General features: G+C 47.1%; 1 protein-coding gene across 7 annotated transcripts in view; it reads left to right on the top strand.

Moving 5' to 3' along the window:
• The window catches only part of GULP1 (GULP PTB domain containing engulfment adaptor 1), a 1,809,167-nt gene that overhangs the window by 13,705 nt on the left and 1,777,162 nt on the right, over positions 1 to 18,300 (top strand). Inside the window, exons 2-3 of one of the 7 annotated variants that reach the window (XM_077275670.1) lie at positions 7,766 to 7,919; positions 8,011 to 9,380. The exons of the other annotated variants lie outside the window; for them this stretch is intronic. Coding sequence (XP_077131785.1) covers positions 7,906 to 7,919; positions 8,011 to 8,968 — 972 coding nt within the window. The 5' untranslated portion in view covers positions 7,766 to 7,905 and the 3' untranslated portion in view covers positions 8,969 to 9,380. Of the gene's footprint in view, positions 1 to 7,765; positions 7,920 to 8,010; positions 9,381 to 18,300 lie in introns of those variants that run through there. 7 annotated transcript variants of the gene reach the window in all.

The following is an 18,300-nucleotide window of genomic DNA, read 5'->3' as shown; positions in this document are numbered from 1 at the left end:
TTTTCTTAATTTGTGGATGTGTGGTACGCTTTGAAACAATCCTTAATGCAAAGGCCAGGTTTCTCAGGGCAGGTTTCACAATGGTAAGTTGTGTCCTTTCGGATTCCCCTCTTGGAGCATACTCTGCACCGTTTTTGTGATCGGCCTGTCCTCGCTGCTTGGGGAACCTGTCCTGGGAAATGTTGACCTGGGACAATACGGGCACTATCAGATTCAGAAGTACTGGGGCCCTCACCTCCCCGAGTGCCAAACATTAGGGCCTTGATTACTTCCTCCTGAAACTGAAGGAAGGTCCCCGTATTGCCTGCAGATCGGAACAGCACAAAAGCATTGTACAGTGCCATCTGTACAATGTGCACGGCCAATTTTTTGTACCATACTTTGGCTTTTAACATGGCACTGTATGGTTGGAGGACCTGATCTGAAAGATCCACACCCCCTATGTACCGATTGTAATCCAAGATACAATCTGGCTTTCGGACTTGTGTTGTGGTCCCACGAACGGTAACAAGGGAGCTGTTGTCATGGTGTATGGTGGTCAGGATAAGGACATCCCTTTTGTCCTTATACTTGACAACCAGCATGTTGTCGCTGCATTGGGCTCTGCTTTCCCCTTTTCTCAGCATTTGCCCAATTAGCGACTTAGGGAGGCCTCGCTGATTTTTTTTGCACGGTGCCACATGCAGCTGTACCTCTGGCAGAGAGGGCCTTGAAGAGTGGAATGCTGGTGTAAAAGTTATCAATGTAGAGGTGATAACCTTTATCCAGCAGTGGGTGCAGCAATTCCCACACATCTTCCCACTCACCCCCAGGATGGGGGGGCATTCTGGGGGGTTAATTTGGGTGTCCTTCCCCTCGTAGACCCTAAATCTGTGGGTGTACCCTGAGGTACTCTCGCACAGTTTGTACAGCTTTACTCCGTACCTGGACCTCTTACTTGTTAGGTATTGTCGGAATTTTAGTCTCCCTTTGAAGTGAACAAGAGATTCATCAATAGCGATGTCCCTCTGAGGTACAGTTAGGTCCATATATATTTGGAAAAAGACAACATTTTTCTACTTTTGGTAATAGGCATTGCCACAATGAATTTTAAACAAAACAATTCAGATGCAGTTGAAGTTCAGACTTTCAGCTTTCATTTGAGGGTATCCACATTAAAATTGGATGAAGGGTTTAGGAGTTTCAGCTCCTTAACCTGTGCCACCCTGTTTTTAAAGGGACCAAAAGTAATTGGACAATTTACTCCAACGCTATTTCATGGACAGGTGTGGGCAATCCCTTCAATATGTAATTCTCAATTAAGCATATAAAAGGCCTGGAGTTGATTTGTGGTGTGGTGCTTGCATTTGAAAGGTTTTGCTGTTAAGTAAACATGTGGTCAAAGGAGCTCTCCATGCAGGTGAAACAAGCCATCCTTAAGCTGCGAAAACAGAAAAAACCCATCCGAGAAATTGCTACATTATTAGGAGTGGCAAAATCTACAGTTTGGTACATCCTGAGAAAGAAAGAAAGCACTGGTGAACTCATCAATGCAAAAAGACCTGGGCACCCACAGAAGACAACAGTGGTGGATGATCGCAGAATAATCTCCATGGTGAAGAGAAACCCCTTCACAACAGCCAACCAAGTGAACAACACTCTCCAGGAGGTCGGCGTATCAATATCCAAATCTACCATAAAGAGAAGACTGCATGAAAGTAAATACAGAGGGTTCACTGCACGGTGCAAGCCACTCATAAGAATCAAGAATAAAAAGGCTAGACTGGAATTTGCTAAAAAACATCTAAAAAAGCCAGCACAGTTCTGGAAGAACATTTTTTGGACAGATGAAACCAAGATCAACCTCTACCAGAATGATGGAAAGAGAAAAGTATGGCGAAGGCGTGGTACAGCTCACGGTCCAAAGCATACCACATCATCTGTAAAACACGGCGGAGGCAGTGTGATGGCTTGGGCATGCATGGCTGCCAGTGGCACTGGGTCCTTAGTGTTTATTGATGATGTGACGCAGGACAGAAGCAGCCGAATGAATTCTGAGGTCTTCAGAGCCATACTGTGTGCTCAGATCCAGCCAAATGCAGCCAAACTGATTGGTCGTCGTTTCATACTACAGATTGACACTGACCCAAAACATAAAGCTAAAGCAACCCAGGAGTTTATTAAAGCAAAGAAGTGGAATATTCTTGAATGGCCAAGTCAGTCACTTGATCTCAACCCAATTGAGCATGCATTTCCCTTGTTAAAGACTAAACTTCAGACAGAAAGGCCCACAAACAAACAGCAACTGAAAACCACCGCAGTGAAGGCCTGGCAGACCATGAAAAAGGAGGAAACACAGCGTCTGGTGATGTCCATGAGTTCAAGACTTCAGGCAGTCATTGCCAACAAAGGGTTTTCAACCAAGTACTAAAAATGAACATTTCATTAAAAATTATTGAATCTGTCCAATTACTTTTGGTCCCTTTAAAAACAGGGTGTCACCTGTTAAGGAGTTGAAACTCCTAAACCCTTCATCCAATTTTAATGTGGATACCCTCAAATGAAAGCTGAAAGTCTGAACTTCAACTGCATCTGAATTGTTTTGTTTAAAATTCATTGTGGTAATGTCTATAACCAAAATTAGAAAAATGTTGTCTCTGTCCAAATATATATGGACCTAACTGTATGTACGCTTCAGCAAATTTTCTGCTGAAGTGTTCAACCACTGGCCGAATTTTATATAGACGATCAAAGTTAGGATCGTCTCGGGGAGGACAATGCTCATTATCACTATAATGCAAAAATCTTTGGATCCCATTAAATCGTGTCCTTTTCATGGCCATGCGGAATACCAGTGTACTGTGGAGAATATCAGTACTCCAGTTCTGACGAATCTCTGTTTTTTTTTTTATTATGCCCATATGCAGCACAATTCCCCAAAATGTTATTATCTCTGTTGCATTTACGAGGGTCCATCTGGCGTATGATGACGTGAGATTTTGGGTAAAAAATTGCTGGGCAAACAGGTTCATCTGGGCCACCATAAGATTTATTATTTCCTTACTGAAAAAGAATTTTAAGAAGTCAATTTCAGTGAGGCCAGTGGTGTCAAACTGGATTCCTGAGCTGCTGCTGAAATCCGGAATGACAGGCTGAAAATGTTCGGTGGGTGCAATCCATATGGGATCGATTGCTGCAGGAGTTGCCTGGGTCCTAGGGCGCCTTGTTGGGGGTCCTTCCTCACCAGATGAGGATGATGAGGAATGTGGGATCTTCCTCACTGACTGAATCTGTGTCGGACGCAACGATGGCGTAAGCCTCCTCTGGTGAATAGCGCCTTGTTGACGAATGGGCCATTTTTATTTTTTTTTCCCAAACCCCGGGGATGTGTATGTATGTGGTGCTTTTACACGTGTAATATGTGGGGCTTGTGTATAGGGTACTCTTTATTATAACAAAACAGAGAAAAAAGAAGTAGAGAGGTAAAATGTAGAAGAAAAAATGTAAAGAAAAATCAGATTTAAAAAAAAAAAAAAGTTTGTATAAAAAAAACAGACGTTCACTACACTAATGCCCTCCCTATAAATTTATCCGACGCAAATTCTTTTTTACAAAATAAAAATGGACATCACCAACAATGTGACGTACGCTCCCCTAATGCACTTTTTATGCAAGAAAAAAAAAAAAAGCTACCTCCCTACCTATAAAACTACTCTGTACTTTTTTTTTTCTCTAAAAGAAGATTGGTCGTCACTAACGATGTGACGCCGGCTACGCTACCTTGCTATGTCTAAAACTATGCTGTACTAACTACTATTATTTTTTTCTAAAAAAACTTGGACGTCGCTTAGACTGCAAAGTCCGCTACACTAACTAGCTAAAAAAGAAAAATTCCCGTGGCGCAGTCTCTGATCAGCAGCTATACTGATCAAAGCGCTGTGGACACAGGAAGAGCACGAATGCTCTGCACGGGACAACGCGCACAGGAAAAAAAGCGCAAAAAAGTGCGCAAAAACTCCAGTCTATCCTTAATGCAGCAGTCAGGGTCGTTCATCTGGCTAATCGTTACTCGGACGTGTCCACTCTTCGCCAGTCGTTACACTGGCTGCCCATTCATTACAGGATACCATTCAAAGTACTTGTTCTCACCCACAAATCTCTCAACAGTGCGGCACCCCCTTACATCTCCTCCCTAATTTCTGTCTATCGGCCTAACAGACCACTGCGCTCTGCAAATGACTTTTGACTAACCTCTGCACAAATCCGTACCTCCCACTCCCGACTCCAAGACTTCTCCCGTGCTGCTCCAATCCTCTGGAATGCTCTACCCCAAGATATTAGGACCATCCACAATTTGCATAGTTTGCATACACATTTGTTCAGAGCGGCCTATCACGTTCCCTATTCAGTCATTTTATGTTTGTGTGTGTTGCCCATTCACTATCTCCATCTATCCCCCACCCCCTGAAGATGGCTGGACCATCATTGTAAATACATCACTGTAAATACACACCTGTGCTTTGTATCTCCCCCACCTCATTGTAGATTGTAAGCTCTCACGAGCAGGGTCGTCTTATTGTGCTTTAATTATTGTATTGTTAACGTTACTTATGACTGTTGTGTTTGAAACTGTTAAACTGTAAAGCGCTGCATACGGAATATGTTGGCGCTATATAAATAAAGATTATTATTATTAATAGGAGGGAGGAGGGGAGGGGGGGTTCTGGAACAGGAAGGGGGGATGGGATAGGGCACGCCAAACACTGACGCTGGCTACAGTACTTTGCTGAGCCTGAAACTGCACTGTACTAACTACGATTAAAAAAAAAAAAAAAAAAAAAAAAATCGGACTTTGCTAAGACTGCAAAGTTTGCTACACTAACTAGCTAAAAAAATAAAAAGTCCTGTGGCGCAGTCTCTGATCAAAGCACTGCAGACACGGGAAGAGCACGAATGCTCTGCGCGGGACGCCGCACACAGGAAAAAAAGCGCAAAAAAATCAATTGGAGGGAGGAGAGGGAGGTACTGGAACAGGGATGGGGTATGGGAAAGGGATGGGGGAGGTGCTGCTGCTGCTGTGATTGATATGGAAATTTGGGTTGGATAAATTTATCCCTGTGTGTGCTGCGGCCGCTCCCAATAAGACTGAGTATTTTGAGCGCTCAAGGAATGAGACTGCACACCATTGTTGTGTCAATAACATTCCATCAATACTGATACTTTATTGTACATACTTAGTTTTATAATTACATATAGAAAGGAGTGGTTAGGGGTTGTTAGGGGTGATTAGTTAATTACCATATTGTCTAGCTCCTCTGTCATTGGTTATCTAAACATATATGGAATATTATGATTAATGCACATATGAGTGCTGATTAAGCAACTGAAATGTAGCTCTGCATCTAGGACAAAGTTGAGACATCTGATCAGCACTTAATACATCTGGCGTTGTTCCGCTTTTGAGATGGAAAACCCTATACAATCTGTCTGGCTTATATCAGTTTATGTCAGCCATTTTAAGCCATTGATTATAATGTATATATTAGCTGTGAGTATATGAGTATATATGATTATAGAGCAGTATACATGCAAGTGAGATCTACATGATATATATATTTCTATCACATGATCACAGGCCTTACACAGCAGGCAGATGGCAGCAGAGAGCACAACACAGCAGGAAGCTGGATCAGGACTCTGAAGCAGGAGGCAGGAGATCGCCGGGTTGATTACACTGGCCACCAATGGATTCCTTCACTCAGGTACACAGAGGGGCTTGGACAACCGCTCTGCGCGCCAAATCTGAGAGAAAGATGGCGTGCAGGGTGGTGATCGCTATTTTAAATTAACCCCTTTGGCGCTGATTGGCTGAACAACAGCTTCTAGCCAATCAGCGCCATAGGGGTTAATCAGGTGAGGTGACGTGGTGACTTACAGGCTGTGATTGGTGCTACGTCACACAGCACCAAACACAGCCTGTCACATGTTTTCTTTTTTTTCTACAACTTTATTGTCAGCTTTGCTCTGATTGGCTGGTGAGAGTTCACCAGCCAATCACAGCGATCGCCGACGCTGGGGAGGGGGGGGGGGGGGGGGAGGATCAGCCCCTCGTGGTGACGTGCCAGGATGGTCTGCTGTTAGAAACAGCAGCCATCCTCACCCGGTCACCGCGTGATGAACGGAAATAGCAGTGCTGTACTAGTACTGCGGTTTGTGGGAACGCAGCTCACGCAAAGCAGTACTAGTACGGCGCATGTCAGGAAGGGGTTAATTAGGCTTCTACAGACAGGCATTGCTCTAGCCATTCTGTCCAGCAGATTCTAGGAGCTCTGGCATTCCCCCTTTAAGGCCTGTCCCACACGTCCAGATAATTCCGGTACCGGAAAAATCGGTACCGGATTTATCCGTGTCCGTGTGTACGTGAGCTCACGTGGCACACGTGCGGCAGCCGTGTGCCGACTGGGTACCACACGGACCGTGCAGGAGACAGCGCTAGAGTTAAGCGCTGTCCCCTGCTTTGGGTGCTGAAGCCGCCATTCATTTCGTTCGCTGGAGAGAAGAAATGAAAAATTGTTTTTTTGTGTTTTTTTGCGGTTGAAATAAAGATCTTTGTCACCACCCCCCTCCCACCCCCTGTGCGCCCCACCGCTGGAAAGAAAATACTCACCCGGCTCCCTCGAAGCGTCCTAACCTTTAGGCCGGGGTCACACTAGGCCGTAATACGGACGAGTGCAATGCGCGTCCCAATGTTAATCTATGGGTCAGCTCCCATCATCCGATATTTTCTCACCCGTATTCCGGATCCGAGTGAAATTGCAGCATGCTGAGATTGTCAGCGTATCTCGGCTGAGAAGCGCCAATGCAAGTCTATGGGTGCGCAAAAAAATCGGATTACACACAGACCATGCGTGTGCATTGCGAGAAATACGGAAGACTTCTCCAGGTGACAGGAAATTGAGTCATCCATTATCAGGAAGCTTTGGCATGCTAATTTCTGGCCCACGCTGGATTGCAAAGCAGGAAGCACGCCTCCACGGAGTGTACTGTGTAGCAGCATGGCCAGGCATATAAATGTTGAGATGCTGATTGCTCTGGTCCATGATAGACCAGAATTATGGGACCAACGCGACGCACATTATGCGGACCGTGCACGTAAAGACGCAGCATGGAGGGCAATCTGTTGCCACATGTTCCCCGATTTTGATGAGCGACCTCAAGAGGTTCAGCAAGAAATTTGTAAGTACCATCTTTTACCAAAAAATGGGCTTTTATATTGGGTTCATGATAAAAATAGGCATGAACACATCATATGTGGTGTGTTTGAGTGATGTAAATGTTCAAAGCTCTTGGTTGAGGCTGCAAAAACATTAACAAGACACACAAATATGGTTCAAATGTAGTAGCTATAGTCCTTTAATATATTACCAAGGGAGTTTTATGTCCCCTTAGGCTCCAGGGCCTGTGTGTGATTGCAAACCCTGTACCTGTTGGGAGTTATGTGCTTGGGCAGCATGGTGGCTCAGTGGATAGGAGTCCTGGGTTCAAATCCCACCAAGGACAACATCTGCAAAGAGTTTGTATGTTCTCTCTGTGTTTGCGTGGGTTTCCTCCGGGCACTCCGGTTTCCTCACACAATCCAAAGACATACTGATAGGGAATTTAGATTGGGAGCCCCATTGTTGACAGCAATGATAATGTCTGTAAAGCGCTGCGGAATATGCTATCTAAAAATAAAGATTATTTATTATTATTTGTTATTCCAAAAACAAATTTTGTTTCTTTGCAGTGAATGATGTCACTAGACGCTGACGGAGTTGCCGGGACCAATACCGGCGTGAACGTCAAGTTTCTGGGCGGAGTGGTGATGCAGCAACAAAAAAAAGGAAATATATTTATTTTGATCGGCTTAATTTTCTTGCACCGGTGATGGAGCTCAGACCGTAAGTGCATGCATGTCACAAAATATTTTACACATCTTCTAACGTGAATATGTTTCTAATTTTTTGCTCAAAAATCCTTTTAGAAATCCAGAACAGAGTCAAATCTGACAGAAAGGGAGACTGCATCTGACTCGGAGTTGGTGATTGACCCTGTTGGTGAAGGTTCCGAAATGGCTGGACCATCAGGGCAAGCACCAAGCAGCAACCAACCACCACCACAACCAGCAGCAGCGTCTTCTGCCACACAGGAGGCCAATCCAGAGGTTGAGGAAGGAGCCCAGAGCAGCAGTCCAACCTTGGCTCTGGATACATCACCACAGCCTACTACAAGACCAAACCGTGGTCGGCGCAGAAGGGTGGCTTCTAACCCTGGCACCAGGAGGCAAGTGGATACAGGGATGTTGGACTATTTGTCCAGGGCTGCACATGACGATGGGGAGGAAGTGTACTTCCGCAGTCTTGCCCGCTATTTACGCCCCATTCCACGCTCGCTCAGGCTGCGGACCAGAGGTTGTCTACAAATTGTGATTGATGCGGCAACACCCCCAAACAACCCGACTCATGTGTTCAACTACCTCGAACGGTGGCAAATATCAGCTACAAACCTTCTGGCGGTGCAAGACCTCCCACAGGAACAAACCCAAACAGTCGCAGCACCACCCCTGCCACGTATAGCTCCACAACAACAGCCTGGCCAAAACACCCAACAACACCAAAACAGGCCAATTAATGAATATCCAGCAAATGCCCAATCTGACCACTTGAACAGTCACATGTTTGGAGGCTGGGTCCAACATGTGTCTGCTCGACATGGCCATATTGGGGGGTATGACCAAATGGGTCAATACAGTACACAGGACTTGATGCCCTTCTACCCTCAACATCAAGTTTTACCTCACACACAGGTTAGAAACTTGCAACAACACCCTACATATATATCTGCCATACCACAGGTTGACAGTCTGGTTGGTCCACCACCTAGGCCAAGTTCCGCACATGCTGGACACCCGCCATCACCATCGCCACCCCCAACCTACCAGAACCTGTAATTTCTTCAAACAAGGTTTTGGCCTGTCATTTCTGTTTTTTTATGTGCTAAGTTATTTGCGCCCTTGGCATGTTCTGGTTTCTGGTTTCCTCTGGTTAATATGCCTACAATTACATATGATGTCAATATGTTTTGGGCTAATATATATATGCTTTGAGCAGTAAAACTGTTTTTCCAAATATGAGTGTTATGTATTCTTCTGACTAAAAAGATGATGTGGCAACTTAACAAATTTAGAGATTTTTAAAGGAGAAACATACTACACAATTCAAACATGAACATTATGCTATTTATTAACTAACAATATAACTAAACTTTAAAGCACAACAGCATTGTCTTGCCAAACAGTCGATCCCTCTGGTGACACAAAATAATTTGTTAACACATCACAAACTTTTAGGCCTGAGGGATGACGACGTAACGGAAGAACACGTGGAGTAGACAAGACAGTATTTGCATAATCAATTTCATCAGCAGCAGATGATGGGCAATCATGGTATCTAGTAAAGTTGTGAAGAACAACACATGCTTTTGATCACACCATTGACATTGCCTTCACTCAGTTGTACTGAAGTACCCGCCATTTTGCAGTGAGAATGCCGAATGAACACTCTACAAGACGGCGGGCACGGGAAAGGCGCAAATTAAAAATTCTACGACGGTAGTCCAGGCCTCTCCGTGGATATGGCCTCATGACGTTCCTTGATAATTGAAACGCCTCATCTGCTACCATCATGTAAGGCACCGCATCCAAATTCGCCTCTGGTAGGTGACTTGGGGGTGGGAGATCCAAATCATTGTTGCGCAGCCGCCGACCCATAATGGAAGAACTGAAGACTCTAGAGTCTCCAGTTCTCCCATAGGGCCCAATATCTACAATTATAAACCTGTAGTTGCTGTCGACTAGGGCCAACAGCACTACAGAGAAAAACTGTTTATAATTATAGAATTGGGTCCCTGATCCCGGCGGCTTACGCACACGGATGTGCTTTCCGTCCAGAGCCCCAATACAGTGCGGAAACTAGCAGGTGTCCTGAAATCCTTGGGCAATACGTAACCAATCGGACATTTTAGGCTCAGGCATCACCTCTTGATGGAGTCTTCTCCATATTTCTGTGCATGTATCCCGCACAATTCCAGAAATTGTAGATTTGCCAAGTAAAAACTCTAAATGCAGTGCCACATATGATAGTCCAGTGGCAAGGAAGCTAAAAGAAAAAAGAGAATTTTGTTTGCTAAATACCAAATTAACACATTACAGTGTTATATGGGCCAAAACTACAATTAGATAAATAATATGCCATGATTAATCAAACATTAAGGACATGCGATGGCTTTGATGTTCGATAAACTTCAATAATATAAAAGAAGCCGAAATGATGTTGAAGTTTCATAACCAGTTAATTAGCTAATTTTCAAAATGGGTAAGACCATTAAAGACAAAACATTGTTTGTAAACAGAGGATTTATACATACCGTAAAGTAACGATAAGGCGCTCCTCTGCAGAAATTGATTTGCGCATCCTGGTGTCCTTCTTGGTGATCCCTGGACGCAAAATCTCACACAAAATATCAAACGTTTGGATCCTCATCCGACAATAGTTGAAGAACTTGTCTGGATTTGTCCTCAGAGCAGCATACAGACGGTTGAAATGGCCTTTATTGATCCGTTGCTTCAAAAGTGGATGTACCCACATCCGTCTCCGCCTCCTCGGATCTACAATAACTGGGTATGTCTCTCCAAAATGTTGGGAAAGTACCCAGTTGTAAAGCACACGCTCTGTGGTGTTAAAAGTCAGTAAATCTGACATGTTGCTCATCAAGCAGAAGTGCACCAACACAAGCAGGGACTCTGCTGCATAGATTGGTGGCTGGCACCTGTTTTTGGTCCATTAAATAATGTTCTTGTTGATGATTTAAATTTTTTCAGGTGAAAAAAACGTTATATGTCCATTTTGCAAGCTTGAGTGAAAATCTCGCAAGACGGATGGCATACGGATGTCACACGGATGTCCAACGGATCATTTGATGCGAGAAAAACGCATCCTCGCACTGCACACGGATCACTGTTTTGTTAACATTAGTGCGATTCTCGACCGTGAAAAACGGACTGTTTTTTTATACGTTGTGTGTGTCCCCGGCCTTATATACAATCTCAACTTAGAGGCCCCTGGGTGGGTCATCAAAGACTGCTGGCTGATGGAGTGGGCTGGCAGGAGATGGTCAAAAAGCCACATCAATACCAGGAGGTGAGGAATAGGAACGGAATCTTAAGGCAAAAGAAACGTCAAAACGAGATAAAAAATTAAATCAACAAACAGGACAGTGACAGACAAATGTGTGAACCGGAGAAATGGAACTTATAACTGGCAACTTAAGTCAGGAAATGAGGGATTTTAACCCCTTAGTGACAGAGCCAATTTGGTACTTAATGACCAAGCCAATTTTTACAAGTCTGACCACTCTCTCTTTTTAAGGTTATAACTCTGGAGCGCTTTAACGGATCCCGCTGATTCTGAAAATGTTTTCTCATGACATATTGTACTTCATGTTAGTGGTAAAATTTCTTCAATATGACTTGCGTTTATTTATGAAAAAAACGGAAATATGGCGAAAATGTTAAAAATGTTGAAATTTTCAAACTTTGAATTTTCATGCCCTTAAATCACAGAAATATGTTACACAAAATACTTAATAAATACCATTTCCCCCATGTCTACTTTACATCAGCACAATTTTGGAAACTATTTTTTTTTTTTGTTAGGAAGTTAAGGGTTAAAAGTTGACCAGTGATTTCTCATTTTTCAACACCATTTTTTTTTTAGGGATCACATCACATTAGAAGTCACTGAGGGTTGTACATGACAGAAAATGCCCAAAAGTGACACCATTCTAAAAACTGCACCCCTCAATGTGCTCAAAATCACATTCAATAAGGTTTTTACATGCTTCACAGGAACTGAAGCAATGTGGAAGGAAAAAATAAACATTTAACTTTTTTCACAAACATTTTACTTCAGAACAATTTTTTTTTTTTAATTTTTACAAGTGTAAAAAGAGAAAATGAATGACAATTTGTTATGCAATTTCCCATGAAAAAGCCGATATCCCATATGTAGGGGTAAACCACTGTTTGGGCGCATGGCAGAGCTCGGAAGGGAAGGAGCGCTGGTTGACTTTTTCAATGCAGAATTGGCTGGAATTGAGATCGGACTCCATGTCCTGTTTGGAGAGCCCCTGATGTGCCTAAACAGGGGAGGCGCCAGGGCTCCCTGACCTTTCCCTCCGCACTGCAGTACTTTGCTCTTCCCTCAACTGGGCAGACAAAGTACGCCTGCGCCGGAGCCGCAACGTGAAGACAAGAAGACGACGTCATCCTATGAAGATAGGAGGCCCCGGACCAGACCGCGACGCCCATCTGATCGGACCGCCCCCCAGATGAGTATAATCTTACCTCTTTTTCTTATCTTTCAGGATACATCGGGGGCTTTGCTACAGCATTACAGAATGCTGTAGATAAGCCCCTGATGCCGGTGGGCTTAGCTCACCTTTTATTTTGGGGGTGACAGGTTCCCTTTAATAACGGCGATCGTAACACCAGGGTCAGTAAAAACCGACGCGAATCATGTTCTCTAAGGTCGAGACCCTGGAGAAATTCCGACTCTGGGGGGCGCTATACCGTTATTCCTCAATGCCGTTAGCTGTGGTTTAAGTACACAGCGGTTGTTAAGGGGTTAAATAGGCTCACAGAAGAGATGTAAATACAACAGCAAGTTCAGAAATGAACACCCAAGCTAAATGTCTGAACGGCACGACCACTGGTCCCAGAATATCAGCTCAAACTGCTGTAGTGTCACAAAGTGTTGCATGTAAAACCAAATGGCAGAAGCAGAAGTCAGTGAAATAAGCAAAGACATGAATGCAACACAAGCTAATTTAATCGCAAACTCTCCTAGGAAAATCCATTCCAAAACAATTCACAAAGAACTATGATTAGTTATTGATTGATAATGTCACTAGAAAAGTTGAACCAATAATGATCAACCATGAAGTATATTCTAAATGACAATAAAAACACTTATGATTATTGTGGTAGAAGAAGCTTAAAACATTAGATCATTATGTTTGATACTACTTTTTCCTTCAAATTGCACATTCTGGTAGGCACGGTACTGTATAAGGAACGTGCCTCTGACTGCGGAGCCCTTAAGGGATAGCTAGAGGGGAAAACTGTGCAGTGCCCAATTCCCCCCTCCCACTACTGTCCCAGGTGAGGTCATGATTGGGACGCCCAGCGGACCAACCGGGGAGAGGAGGGAAGTCTGGCCACACCCTCAGGGGTTAAATTCTAGTGCCGGGCCCGGATTCTCCCTCTTTCTCCCCGGCCGACCCTCGGAAGCTGTTGTGTTGTCTCCCTGATCTCCTGACCACCATGGCTGCCCCTACGACCGAGGCCCTACAGCGAGGAGCTGCACAGGAAGGTGAGCAATGGTCGCGATCCCCTAATTCTGGCCTGGGTGCTCACCTTCCTGTTCCCTCTCCTCACCCCCTAGCCTCCCCCAGGACTCCGTCCCTGCACACCCCCTCTCCAGGGGTCTCTTTCTCCCCTGTCTCCCCAGCGCAGCTAACTCCCGCTCAACTGCCCTTAGTGTTGGCCCCGTCCACCGCAGTGACATTGTTCCCCTGCAGACATCTACTGCTCCCTGGTATCAGCCCTGATCCCTCTATATTATATGGCATGGTGTGATACGATGTAAAGGCAAGAATGGGGGACGTGGAGAATTGTAGATAATGGACTGGGGGAAGATTTATTATAAGGGGGGGAGAATATTATCGCGAGGTTCCATAGCCATATTATAGCGCTGTCATTAGCAGGGCGAGGCTCAGGCGGTAACTGGGGGAATTTTACCATCAGCGGATGATTTACAGACATCTGTAAAAAGGATCAACAGCACAGTACGCGGCCCCCTCCCCATCTACTTATATAGTGCTATGTCCGCATCGGATGGCACAGGTATACTAGCAATATATACTTCGGGCTCCGCTGCCCGCTGGTGCCAAGTGCCCGCTCCTAACTACAAGTGCGCCCGGGCCCCGGTCACTTCCGGTCCCCAATCTAAGGCTCGGGGCCCGGCACACATAGTGGCAGCCTCCCCCTCTTACACAGGCCGCCCTGCCTCCCAGAGTGCAGCGCGGGCCCTGTGGGACACGCCCACTTCCGGCCCCACTTCCTCCCGGCAGACATTCAGCACTGCGGAGGCAGGCAGGGGATCGCCCGCTGCCTCGGGGTCCTCGGCGGCGTGCCAGCCGCTCAAGGGGACCGGGGGGCAGCCAGCCCAGGCACACAGCGAGTCCCAGGCAGCGTCAGGGAGTCTCCCCTCCCTGATGCCGGCATGGGACCGCCAAGCCCCGCCCACTTACTCCCCGGGAGGCAGCAGCAGCGCAACTTTAGTTTGTGGGGCCCCAACCCGCCAAATCGGTCGGGGGGGCGCCTCACAGACAGCGCTCACTAGCCCCCCATTCCAGTACCCACCACAGAGCGCTGGACCGGCCCCTACCAGAACAGGACTGCACCACCATGAGCCTCTGGTCAGCCCACCCCTTGCCCGCCATGTCCCCCCAGCAGGCACATCGGCGTTGCCTGTGCCGGGGAGCGGGCAGTCGGGGGCCAGAGCCACGGCCGCGGAGCGTGATGACTGGTCTATCCAGACCAGCCAGCACGCTCCGCAGCCAGGAATGTACACACCAAACACGCACACAGTCACACCAAACACTAACACAGCTGCAATAAATTACGTGCCGCCAACACCCCCATGCTCCCAAACGCAAATCGCAGACAGTTTCCTATCAGTCCCCGCCCTTCTGCGCTCACCCTGCGGTGCCAGCCTTATAGTCTCCGCACCTTTCCCAGCCCTACCCCCTGCACCGCCGCTCACGCCCCATGGCCAAGGTAACGTCCCCCCTACTCCCGAGGTAAATGCACCTAACACAACCCCTTGACAGGGCGATCGCAGGCATAGATGCCGCAGATCGTCCTCACCCTCATCAGTAGACTCCCACCACCGTTCCCGCTGTCCCTCTAGCTGTCGGCATTCCCACTCCAGATGCCAACACCACTCACACAGGAGCCACAGGAGCCACCATAGATCCCGCTCCTCCGGATGGCGCTCACCATCCACAACCGGCTCAGATACATCGGGAAGTTACAACGGGCGGTACCGGTTGCATGCCGAAAGACGGCGGTCTCACCGGACACCCAGAGCGGGTACCCGGTGGGAACAGACACTGACACCCCCCGTTACGGACCAGGCAGAGATCGGAGCCCCAATAGCCTCTCATCCTCGAGCACATGACAGATGTCATCCGTCACGTGCTCCGTCCTGGGCTGACGTACGGGGAGACATGCCATACGTACCTCCCCAGTCCACCAGCCAGCACCGAACCATCGAAACAATAGAAGCCGGAGCACATCCCTCTCCGGGGGACGCTCGGCACCAGACACAATGCAGCAGAATACATCCCCGTGCCACGGCGCTGGCCGCTGGCCTGCCATCTTCATCCTCCTGGGCGGGCGGCCAGCACCAGGACAGCGCCACGGCAGGAGCCAGAGTACCTCCGTCCGGAGACACTCGGCCTGCATCTGACAGCGGTGAGTTCTTTGATGTCGGTGAGCACTCTACAATACGAAATGCGGGAGAAAGCGAGCTGGCAGCCGCTATTAAGACCCTAGTTCAGCAGTTGACACGCCCAGGCGTACCAACTGACACTAGCACCACCCAAGCAGCTAGTCTGCACAAGGATGCATTTTTCTGTGGAGTTAGCCCGCTAGGAGCGCACGTTGAGTTAGAGACAAAGCAAAACATTTGGGATAATGCTTACGTAGACATATGGTCCGACGGACGTTTGGTTACGCCAGTTGAGCTGATGGCTGAGTGGTTAAGCTCCTGTTTCCTGATATAGACAACTTGAGTTCTATCCCCCGTGAAAGTAATTTTCTGGGAGCGCACGTAGACTTAGAGACGAAGCAGAAAGTTTGGGGTAATGAATACGTGGAGATATTGCTCCTCCTGCGGAGGTGGACACCCTGCATCCAGGTGTACCCGCCAAGCAAACAGCGCGCCCGCGAGGTTTTCACCCCGGCGAACATAACCGCGATGGGCCCATGGCTAAACCGTTATCCCAATAAAAAGCGGCGCAACAGCCACATTTCTGCTTTAAATACGGCTTCTATATCCCCTTCGAACCCAGTCCCAAGTTAAAATCAGCACGCGAATTCCCCAAGATTCTACAAAAGGAGTAGAACTAGGCTCGATGGCGGGCCCATTAAAATCATTGTGTGCTCCATCGCTGACTGACAGCCTGAGTGAATCTTCACCCAGGGCTACCAGCCAGTCCAACCAACAGGAGCCGGTTTTTCATCCTTCAACTGAAGGGTTTACAAACGAGCTACACAGGAGTCGGAGCACACAATCGGTGTGCATGGTATGATCAATAATGAATTAACGCCGAAAAGGTGGTTACTTGAATCGATGCCGAAAAAGGCGGTTACTACGACTATGACGAATCAATGATAAATCAATGCCGAACGGGCTTTTACTGGCAAATGAGAATAAACTACACTGGAGCAGGAGTTCCTCCATCAATGGGAGTCACTCTGCCAGAATCAGATAGCGGTGAGTGTTTTTCATTTGGCGAACTCAATGGTCTGGGGCTCAGCGGATGATGGAACAAGGGTCCCTGAGGTGGACTTTGAGAACGGGTGAAATATGGTTTCATAATGCGGGCAATGAATACAGGTCCCGGGGAATGTGCTCAGAGGACTGTAAATGAGATTATTGATGGGCTTGACATACCAATCATCAATTAAACCCCAGCTTTACATACGGTTTCTTCAACATACTAGAAATTAGACTCAACCGCTCCCTGAAGGCAGACTTGCTGGTCTGGAGGACATTCCGGAAGTCCTACAAGTTTATGGTGCGGGGCATATATGCATTATGGCGTGGGAGACGCCAAACAAAGATTTAGACCTAATGGTCGGTGGAAATAGTACAGATGGTTTTGCGGCAATCTACAAGGACCAGTGGTGAAAAGGCCAATGGCCTGAACTATGGACCACGGCCGCATGGGGCCGTGACCCAGCACTGGTAGAAATTTTGGCAATAGTAACATCAGTCGAGCTATGGGGGCCCAATTGGAAAATACGAACATCAGATTTCTAACCAAACAGCTGAGAACAGCAAAAGCCCTAAACAGCATGCCCTCTTCTTCTCAGCCGGCACTCGCGCTGTTGCGACGCCTGGCACTACTATGCCTGAAACACAACATCTGGTGCCGGGCTACATTTACGGTGACTGCAGATGAAAGAATTGTTTAACTTTGCTATCTTCCGATTGGCAGGCATTCAAACTCTTCCTCCCCAGGGAGCAAACGTCAGGCCTACGATGTCCTCCTTCCCTCTGGGACATGGTGGCCAATCACTGATGCCCTTGATCCGCGTTTCAGTGACACCGGCGACTTGGCAGGTTTACGGTAAGGCGTGGGAGGAGTAGTGCTCGCTAACGCAAGGAAGACCAGTCGATAGGTGCGACCGGGCGAGATGCGACGTCTTAGTAGAACTCTTACAACGGCTCGGGCGGAGAGGTGCGTCAAGGACATTAGCGCAACGTCATCTATCAGGAATAGCCTCATTCGTTCAGCTGCTGGGGGGGTGGACGTAACCAAATATTTTTCATCAAACAAGCCGTTAAAGGCTGGAGAAGGCTTCAACCTAGCCAGGAATGCCGTCGCCCAGTTTCCTTACGGCTACTGCATGACATAATTGCAATATCTTCATCAGTGTGCAAGCCACAATACGAGGCAACGCTGATATCTGCGGCGTACGCAATCGCCTTCTTCGGGGCGCTTCGCGTCAGTGAATTAGTGCCGCAGTCAAAAAACAGCATCAGTAGGCGGTTTAATCAACGAAGACCTCGTCATATGCAGCAAAGCTCTGCGCATTAGAGTACGGAGATCCAAATGCGACCCCACCGGGAAGGGGACATGGGTATTGGGCAAGGCGTCAGACGGCCTTATATGCCCCGTAAAAATAGTTAAACACTATGCGGTAGTAAGACATTCGGGTAGATTTTTTCTTTCACACACCGACGGATCCCCTCTTACAAAATATCAATTTCAAGCGATTTTTAGACAGTGCCTAGAGGCAGTCGGCGTGGCTCCGAGAGAATATGGGACACATTCCTTCCAAATAGGGGCGGCTACCGAAGCAGCTAGAGCGGGGGTATCGGAAGTCGAGGTGCAGAGAATGGGCCGCCGGAAATCCGCATGCTTTGC

This window comes from Ranitomeya variabilis, chromosome 7, assembly GCF_051348905.1.
Source record: "Ranitomeya variabilis isolate aRanVar5 chromosome 7, aRanVar5.hap1, whole genome shotgun sequence".
NCBI classification, from domain to species: Eukaryota; Metazoa; Chordata; class Amphibia; order Anura; family Dendrobatidae; genus Ranitomeya; species Ranitomeya variabilis.
Note: the sequence above shows the minus strand (reverse complement) of the source record. Positions and strands in the feature narration are given on the sequence as shown.